General features: G+C 43.6%; 1 protein-coding gene across 1 annotated transcript; it reads right to left on the reverse strand.

Annotated features, from left to right (window-relative positions):
- Window positions 1–353: 353 nt before the first annotated feature.
- LOC109324007 (interferon-induced protein with tetratricopeptide repeats 5-like) lies at window positions 354–6,218 on the reverse strand. Its single transcript, XM_019555726.1, has 2 exons — window positions 6,062–6,218; window positions 354–2,344 (listed from the first exon to the last, which is right to left on the reverse strand). The coding sequence occupies exons 1-2, from the start codon at window positions 6,064–6,066 to the stop codon at window positions 928–930; spliced, it is 1,422 nt and encodes a 473-aa protein (XP_019411271.1). The 5' UTR covers window positions 6,067–6,218; the 3' UTR covers window positions 354–927.
- Window positions 6,219–10,435: the final 4,217 nt, after the last annotated feature.

Genomic DNA, 10,435 nt, shown 5'->3' on the forward strand with positions numbered 1-10,435 from the left:
CCAAGTTTCACCCCTTTTTGTACTCAGCATTTTTCAGAAGGGGAAGGGTGAGAAACAGGTAAACAGTGTTGGGGATGTGGCATTTCATCGACCGCAGTTCCTTCTGGTCTCCCACAGATGGTTTTTCTCCCTTTCCTGACTCCCTGCCATAGTTCCCTTTCCTCCTCTTCCCTTACACTCAAGTAACAGGTCTGGGTCCCCATTGCATGGCTATACAAGGCCACTTTGTCCAAAAACTCTAAAATGAATCAGAAGTATTGAAGACATTTAATTATTATCCTTGTAGGAGGATGCAATCTCTTATCTAATACATCTCTCAACTACTATTTTAACGACAAAGAAATCAAAACTTGTGGAAGAGGTGATATCTTTTATTAGACCGACTAGGTATTTGCAAACAAATTATTGTATTTTAAAGACCATACATTCAAACACCCATTACCCATGTATTGCATGGCTTATTTGGAAGCTATGTACATATCTATGAGAACAGAAATTAATACACACACACCGATCTTTATAGAAAAACAAAGGGTTGGATAATTTTTATGCATATTTTCTAATCACCTTCATATTTAGTGGCCTACAAGTTAAAAAGCATCATTTTCAGATTCTAGGTTTTCACTGGAAAGTGATCCTACCAGTTTACATTGTTCATCCGAAGCATCACAAATGACATTTTCTTGGTTAGCAAAATAAACATACCTATTTTGCAGTGGAAAAATGGGATGAGAGCTCAGTAGCTGTTAGCCTTACAAACTCTCCCAAATGTGCCAGTAAGTAAGTTTCAAACTATGAACTAAGACTCAGTGCAGGTTTTGCCTACATGAAGATACCAGGATACCATATACAGAAGGCAAGCTACTGATAACATTCGTTTGGAATAAAATATCAACTGTCTAGAGAGATGGACTGACTGCCAGCTCTTTAGTTTCCAATGGAAAGCCGCAGGTCACAAAGAGCACTCAGGTATTCTTCATTACTAGAATCCCATGCCAGGGCCTTCTCATAGCATTCAATTGCTTCTGACTTCTCTCCATTCAACTGGTGAATGAATCCAAGAGCACCAAAATCTGCAGCATCTGCTGATCCTCTCTGAATTCTCTTTTCTACCAGTTTCTTCAGAGCCTTCATGCACATATTCCTTGTTGCATCTTCCTCAATTTTCAGCGCTTCCATGAAGTGTTTAATAGCATCAGCTTCTGATTTTTTGTGAAATTCCAAAAACTGTCCATAGCGGCAGTGGATTTGTTGTTTCTCTTGACCGGTTAATTTCATTTTCAATACTTTCTGAAAAGTGTCTTCTGCTTCCTGATACCTTTTTCCTTCTGCATACATATTTGCAAGATCAACATATGCATATATAAACTTTGGTTTTTTCTCCACTGCTGCTTTAAAGTGAAAAATGCAACGTCTAATAAGGTCTACCTGCTCTTGAGATGACTGCTTTGTCTCCTTTTTCAACTGATACATCTTTGTTCTATAGCAAAGACCAATCTGGTGGTGCAGGAAGCTAGAGGTTGGTGTAAAGGTCAATGCCTTTTCCAAAAATTGCAGTGACTTACTCACTTCCCTTTTTCTTCTGTAAAACATTGCAGCATATCGTAGTACATAGGTAAGATCTGGGGTTTTTTGCAATGCCTTTTTAATGTACATTTCCCCTTCTTCGACTTGAGCCATGTCCTGAAGTTCTAATGCAAGGTATGACATGACAAAGGTATCATTTGGATTCAGTGTCACTGCACGCCTTAAAGGTTCCAAAGAGGATCCTTTGGTGAGATCATCTTCCAGGCGATACATTGCAATGGCATAGCCAGAAGTAAATTCTGGGTTTTCAGGTTCTTTTGCTAGAGCCTTTTCAAAGCATTTCTTTGCTCTTTCATAATATTTTTTGCCAAACTTTAACAATGCCCACCCCTCTTCACAATAGACTTCTGGAAGTTGACACTTATAGCACGAGGTGCTTGATAGCTCTTTGCAGCTGTCTTTCACCTTGCTTACATAGGTTTGAGCTTCTTGAAGTTTGTTCATATGGTAATAAATCCAAGCATAGTTCCCCCATGTGACAAGACTTTTCCTGTGAACCTCACCTGCATGATCTCTTTGAGCTGCTGCTTCAGCTTTCTGTAGACTTTGCAGGGCTTCCTCATTGTTGCCATTCAGATTCTTCACATAGGATAGCAGATTATAATTTGAAATTTTGGATTTTGTGATTAGAAACTCAATCTGAGCACAGATGGTTTCTTCTAGGTCATCAAGATCAACATCTTCCTTCAGCAAAGTCCATGTAAAGTGACATTCGAGCTGCAGCAGGATAGACTGTAGGGAATTCTTGGAAATATTACTAGAGGAAAATACAGAAGAATATGTTCAAGCATCTGTGAGAAGAGCAGATTCATGAATAGTTATATAATTTTTCTCCATCATTGTTATTAAATTCCCAAATTCAGAAAATGTGGGGGGTTGAGAGGAGCTCATGCCCCTCCTAAGCAGCCCCCACACCCACACTACCCACACAGTGACTCAAATCCTCCCTCATCCCTCCACATCCACCCACATCCCCACCCCCTTTCCCACCCCCTCCTGCAAACCTCCTATCGCCCCATCACATACCCACCATGTGATCAGGAAAGCCAAAACAAATATTAAAACATATAGATATTTTGGATATTTTATTAAGATGCTAGAGACACTGATAGGCTTCCAAATTTCTTTAACATTGTCAATATAACAATAAAACATTGCCCATCTGTACAATCCCCCTTTCTCTCTCTCTCTCTTGTTCTAATTGTGGAAGAATGTGGATTTTGGGGTATTTTAAAAAGTGAATTTGGGACGCAGGGTTATTTTGCCCCAAGTGGCACAATTTGTGGCACAACAAAGTACATGTCCGAGCATGTGTGCTGAGGAAAAAAGCCCTGGCTCAAATTTGCACCACTTCTATTTGAGCTGCTGCAAGCGCACATGCTTGCATCTGTGGACCCGCCCTTTAGCTCTGCTTTTATCTGGAAATACCATTTTGTTTTCATGATGTCCTGTCTGGGAATTATATTTCTGCTTTCATATTTTGTTTCTTTCCCTTTTTGAATTATTTTTACTTTATCTAAATGCATTGTTTTGCTAGCATGGTCTTCTGAATAAAAGGTAGATAAAGAAATCTTAATTGGTCTCTGCTGCCCCCTGGTTGGGCACTGCTGCCCTCCCTCACCCCACTGGCTCCATTCCCTTCCAGTCCAGTCATGTGCCCCCCCTCCCCAGCCCAGCTCTGCTACCCCAGGCCCAGCCCCACTCCCCTTACCCCATCTTCCACCCTCTGCAGCACCCACTTATTTTGGGACAGGCCTGGCTGTGCCAGATGACTTTGGATGCAAATAAAATAAAGCAGAACTGGGCCTGTCCCTGTCTGCTGGAGCTGCAGGGTTGAAAGACTGTATGAGGGTTGCCTGCTCGCCCAATCAGTAGCCAGGGGTAGGAAAATAAAAAACTCATTTTTACATAGAGCCCAGCCTTTTCCACTTTTTTGTGGGGTACTTCTTTTGCAGACTTCTCTGGTTTTCATGGAATATGCCTGATTTAACATTTTCTGCAAATATCACAAAATCTTGATTTCAGTAAATGCCTACTGATAGGAAACAAAAGTCAGCCTGCTACCTGATAATTTATCTTTGGAAGCACTCTGTTTTACTTCTGTTCCCCATCCTTTTTAGTTCTGATCCTCTTACTTATCCCTGTGTCCCTTCTCCAATCACTCTTAACTTCTATGTATATTCCTGACCTCACTCTATATTATATAGGACCAGGAAAATGAAGCTAGGAGTCTAGGCATGTTCAAGTCTGAGCTTAGCATGTTAAAGTCTGGTCTATCTTACCTATGCAAATACTTTAGAATATCTTAGAACTTACTGTAGCAGCTTTATTGTAGCCACAATGGTCCAAGGAATGTGTGAGAAGCAAATCTTGTTAGGTTATAACTTTTATTGGACAACTACATAGTTGGGGACAAGATGCCTTTCCTCAGGTCTGGGAAAGAAGCAGAGGTTTATTGCCCTCTTTCTTTTTTTCAGCAACTATTTTCATTTACATTATGGGATTAAATGAAAGTAATATGTTGTATCTGATGTTTAGCTTAAATAGTATCTGCTTTTTTTCCAGACTTGTGGAAGGGCATATTGTGCTGAAAAGCTTGTTGAACATCTCTTCAAACAGAGATAGGAGAGCGTACTTCAATTCATCCTTCCTAGGACTTGATAGGTAGCTTGTCTAACACCACACTTTAAAATTAATTAGGAAAAGGCTTCAGTCTTATGCTGTAGGCCAGGATTGCCCAAATAGCAGCCTGTGAGCTACATGGAGCCTACAACGGGTTAACTTGCAGACTCTAGGCTCTTGGGCGGGGCACCCTTCCTCCCTCCTATCACTCTTATATAGCTGTCACTGGGGTCCCCAGGCTCCGCCTCCCTCCCCTAGCTTCCACTTCTTGTGGGGCACTTCCTGGGGGCACAACAGGGCTAGGAGGCCCATGGCCCAGGTTGCTGGCGATCTGGGGGAGCTGCACCACAAAGGGGGTGGCCCAGGGGTGGGGAGGTATGGCCACTCAGAAGCTGGATAGCTCTGCTCTAGGACCTACTATAGCCCATGAGCACATCTATTTGTATAGAACCTAAAAACTTTTGAGTTAACAGCATGTGTGACTGGATGGGCTGGCAGTCAACTGCAAAGTCAAGCTGACAGAAAATGAGGGACCCGTTGCAGGGGTCAATTGGAAGACTGGATTAAGAGGGAGGAACTGAAATAGAGGATGACTTGGCAAATTTGAAAGAACAACGAGAAGAGGAGCCAATTATATTATGTTGTTTACGTACTAACAAGAAGTAGGAAGAAGAACAAGTGATATTGATTCTACATTCTAGATCGATTGATTGATGCACATTCTAGATATGAAGACTTGCTAATTTCCACCCAGTAATCTTCTCTGTACAAGTTTCTAATTGTTATCAGCATAAATAACGACATCTTTGTGTGGAGAGCAAGTTCTTAACATTAGAATACTCCTGTACCATTTAGTGAGCTTTGACTTGAAATAAAATCAATAAAATGGGAAATGGGAGATTTTATATGAAATCATTCTCACTTGAACCTGATCAAACAATACACACAGCTATCTCTGTAAACAAGCACGTAAATAGTTCTATTGAAAGCATGCCCCTTTTTTTAGACTTTAACCTACCCAGAGCCACAAACATTTTTAGAACTATAACAGCTCTAGCAAAATAAGTAATGAGTGTGCAGAGTTGTAATTAAGCTTAAACATAATTTAGCGTAAAGTCATAGTATTGAATAGGCCTGTGCAAAGTAGCTAGTATTCACTTCTGATTCAGACTGACAGTGTTCCAAATCGATTTGGCCGAATCTCATTCAGAGATTTGGCTGCAGCTGAATCAGCCAAATCTCCAAATTGAGAGCTTTGAATCAATTCGGATTCAGCGATTCGGCCGCTGAATTGGGCCGAATCTCTTCCAACTTGAATCAGCACCCGAAGCTTTGCACAGCCCTAGTATTTAATGCATTGGAATAGAATTACCAAAAAGAGGTTCAGTTATTCAATTCTGATGTATCCCTATCTCTCTCTCCCCTCCCCAGAAAAAAGATTGCCATCAAGTCTCAGATTTATTAAATAAATAAATAAAACTAATGTTTTACCACACTTTCTACTATAGATATTGTACCTACATTTTCTTTTTCCATCCACAAGAGTTGTTATTGGAAAGTAATCGGCACAGGAATAAATCAGAGATTTCATTTTCGCCATATACTACAGAAATGAGTTGCTTACAGGCATAATATTTATATGTGTAAACTCTACCCACAAAAATAGAGACAAGGCATAACTTAAAAGGGATGAAATTATATTATGCAACAAAATTATCATTTTTATCTAGATCAGTCTGTAATCAACATGTCAAGCCATTACTTATATCTAGTGCTGTTTAAAAGCATCTGAAATATTCCTTTGAAAAATGTTATAGGAAGTAAGAACACAGCAACCAAGCTGATTACTTACCTCATGATGTAGTCGATCAACTGTTCTCAGATAGCCAGCTTCCTCTCCTTAATAAGCTGGAAGACCGACTGTGTGTGCTGCTACAATGGTCCTATTTATGTCCACTTGGCCACCATGTGGGGTGTGGGCTGTATTGCAACATTCAGTGAAGTAAAGGGAAACTAGAAAGTGAAACTCATGGCCAGGCCACCGTGCAGAAGCTGAACAAGCTGCTGGAAGGGAAATCGAAAGTTATGGTATGTAGATCTGTTTATTCTGTCCATGTTTGGCTTTATTCCATAGACATCACTGTGCTACAGAAATTATGGCAAAACATGTTGAAGGCTTCACAGAGTATTTTGGCACATCTTTTTAATATAAACTAATTATATTAGTTATAATTATATTACTAATTATATTAGTGCAGAAGGAGGATGTATGTGCAGCTCATGTTTTGAACAGCTGCACAACTCAAAAGCTGGGGATGAGGGATCTGTTTCTATTCCTGGCTCTGCCACTGACTCACTGTAGGACTTTGGACTGGCTATCCATCCGGTCAGTGGCAGCAAAACAAGAGCACCAAGCATTTAGGCACTTAACTCCTGTTGATTTGACCTAAGTTCATGTGGATCTCACTAGGACTCAGGCATCTAAACATCTTAAAGGGGGACAGGAGTGGCTGCTTTTAGGTCATAGTAACTGCCTATGTGGATACTTTTACCCCATAATAACTGGAAGCCAAACATTTTACTTAAAAACAAAACAAAACTAGTTTGTCTGTCCAAGCCCTAAATGTCATGTCCTGAAAGTAGAGACCCTACACTAACCTCTGCTACCAGAATCCCCACAGGCAGCTCCATGTGATGGAAAGGGACTGTGTCAGTATTAAGGGATATTAGGATTCATTGGTATTGCCCTCTCCTAATAGTAAGCAATAATACTTATAACCCCTACTTAGGGATAAGGACAACTTTGTGCTATAGAAAGGGGACATTAAGACTTTTTTTTTATGAGTTCAGTAAGATAAAATGAGCCTTGCCCCATAGATTTGCAATCTAGACTATAAAATACTTGTTTACAAGGTGACCATATTTATCTTCTGTTCTCAGAATCTGATATCAGTATATTTATGTTTCTGTTTCACCAGTTCACCTCTTGGTTTGGTGATGTTCTTCTGCATATTGCTTATCTCAGTGGATTTTTGTTCTTGGTACTTTGGTAGGCCACAGTGAGCATATCACATTTAAGTCCTGTCTCTCCCTTTGTGCCAAGTCTACTTCTGCTGCTGGTGCAAAGCTTTATATATACCTGGTCCTCAGACCTATTACTATGTCAGGACTCATCCTTGAGGAGGCTGTCAACTAGTCATTTAGGATGCCATCAAAGCATCTTTGCCTCTTTGGGACAGCATGGACAAAACATATGAGAACAAGGTCAAGAATGAACTTCCAAAGAAAAGTAGATTAACACAACGTGGGAGCATCCAGACAAGTGTGCACGTGCTTGTTGCAGTATATCAAAGCAGTTTGAGACACCACAAGAGGCACACTGTGAACAAAAAAATGTTCCAGGTATCAAAAAGAAAACAACCCGCGGAGAAGAAGCGGGACAGGGCATGGTCCAGGAACGTGCCTTAAGGCAACTGGAGGTTGGGTCTTTCAGAGAGACACTCCAGAGTGTCTCTATGGTGCTCCTGTTGCCCTTGCATGTTCCATCAGTGTGCTGGGGCACACAGGAGCATGGCAAGGTTGCAGCATGATCCAGACCTGGGCACTGTCCCTGGTAAGTAGGGACGTGTGGGTAGAGGGGCTGTGGGTATGTTTATGGGGGCTGTAGGTGTGGGGGGGATTGTGTGGGGGTGGAGGGGCTGCTCAGGGGGCGTGGGTCCCTCACAGAGTGCACAGTCCCCCACAGCAGCAGTGGTTATGGAGTGCTCAGGGCCTGCTGCTGGCAGAGCCCCCTGTGGCATGGCCCCAGCCTCCTGGCATCCTCATGTTGCAGGCCCATCCTGGCCCAGCCTGACCCAGGGATGTGTGTATCTTCAGGCAGTACTGGGCCACTATGGCTGTCACTCGGGGGCCTGGCACCACTCACAGGGGACACATGTCGGGCCAGGCTGGGTCCTGGCTCCAAGTGCCCCATGCACTGTCAAGTGGGACCTTTACATACAGGCAGAACCTGACCAGGTCTGACATGTAGCCCCTGCGAGCAGTGCTGGGCCCCAGGGTAATAGCTAGAGTGGCCCAGTGCTGCCTGAAGGTGCATGGCTCCAGGCCAGGCTAGGCTGGCCCGTGACATGTGGCACAGTCGGTGCCAGGTGCCATGCAGCTGCTGCTGTGGGGGATGAGGTGGCAGCCAGTGGGCTTTGCGGGTGGGCTGTATGCCCTGAGGGGGGCAGGGGACCCATCCCTCCTGAGCAGCCTCTCACCCCCACACAGCTCCTCCACAATCCAGCCACAAACCCCAGCCCCCCAAACCAACCCCCAAACTCCTCACCCACACATACCCATCCCCATCCCCTTGCAACTTCACTCCCACCAAACCCTACACCCCCCCACAACCCTCCCCACATCCCTTCCCCCCAAATCTCACATACTGCATGCCCAGCCAGCCACTTGGGATGCGAGGGACCTGCTAGTGGGAGCTGCAGCTGCAGGGGCAACTGCCACATTATAGCCCTGCCTTGTGCCCACACCAGTGCTGGAACACGCGACAGCAGCCTGGGGGGCTCCGGGTCCTAGCCACCACTTGGTGGGTGTGATGGGTTGTAAGGAGGGGTTGAGGTGGTAGCAGGGGTGTGTGTGTGAGAGAGAGATGGGGGTCAGGGTTGGGGAGTGCTCCGGGTAGGAGAGGCCACCAGAGCCAGTCCTAGAGCCCCCCTGCCCTCCCAGAGCAGCCTGTGCAGGCAGAGGCTGGTCTGGAAGGGAAAGGCCTTGACCAGCCCAATCCCTGAGCCCCAGTCAAGGGCTTCCCAAGAATGGCATGGGGATCGTCGGGGTCTGGGCACAGGCCCAGGAAGCAGAACAGCAAGGACTGGCACTCTTCAGAGCCACAAAGCAGTGTATGGGACAGCTGCAGCTGGTGTCCTGGTGCTAAGATGGAGCTGCTGCCAGGAGGGAGTTAGTGGGGGCAGGCAGGGGCTGCTGGTCAGGAATGAAGGGACAACACTTCTACAAATGCAGCCCAGTATGCGCTTAGCCTTCTTCACAACAAGGGCACACTATTGTCTCAAATTCAGCTTATTGTCCACTGTAACCCCCAGGTCCTTTTTTGGCAGAGCTGTTAGTCAGCCAGTCAGCCCCCAGCCTGTATTGATACATGGGATTGCTACATCCTAAGTGCAGGCCTTTGCACTTGTCCTTACTGAACCTCATGAGATTTCTTTTGGTCCAGTCCTCCAATTTGTCTAGATCTGTGCAAAGCTTCAGACTGTGATTCAAATTCGAAGATGATTTGGACAATTTGGAGGCCAAATCTGTGAGTCCAAATCGAATTGCTAGAGGCAGTAGGCTTTCTGAATTGATTCAGAGCTTCCAAATGGATTCAGAAAAGATTCAGAAAAGATCCAGTGATTCAGAGATTCAGAGGGCTGTCTGTAGGGGGAAACAGAAACTTAGAAGAGGAAGGGGTGGGTGCGGGGGGAGGACTGACATATCTAGCTGGCCAATTTTTCTCTGACTGCCCTTCCAATTACAGTGTCTGGGAGGAAGGACATAGAAACAGCATAAAAGTCTCTGTCTGCAGGCTTGTTGCGCCTTTTGTGAGCTGGCTCTGAGTTAGCAACAGTGTCAGAAAGGTACTATGCTGCCTGGCTTGCTTCATAGTCAGTCAGTTGCAACTTACCTGCTCCTTTTTGTTCTTAGAAAGGATTGGATAGGATTTAACTTATCTTATCTTAGAATCTCTTTACTTAATACTATCCAATTCATTTCTTTCAATTTATATTTGTTCCTTTTTTTGTGCAAACTTTGAAAAAAGAAAGCTCAGTGTTTTCCCTGGCAGCATGATTCATCACTGTGCAGGGAGGCTCACAGATTGCACACACACACTTATAATATACACACATAGAAGAAGAAAAAATAGATATTCATAGGAGAAGAAGAGAGTCAGATTATATACAGTAGTTATTAGCTATTAATATTATTATAGTTAGTTTACATATAGACTGAAGACAACACAGAAGTCAGATTCAGATTGACACTAACACAGAACTCAGGGTCTTAGAAGAAGGAGATATATCATTTTAGGTACACATTACAACACAGAAGAAGAACAAGAAGTACAGCAGTAGTAACATTTACATTAATAGAACATCACAGAAGAAGACACCATATATAGTTATTAATAATCAAAGCAGAGTCCAGTGCACACATGTAACACAGGGGAATAAAACAC

Source organism: Crocodylus porosus, unplaced genomic scaffold (genome assembly GCF_001723895.1).
Source record: "Crocodylus porosus isolate Cpor-Errol unplaced genomic scaffold, CroPor_comp1, whole genome shotgun sequence".
NCBI lineage: Eukaryota > Metazoa > Chordata > Crocodylia > Crocodylidae > Crocodylus > Crocodylus porosus.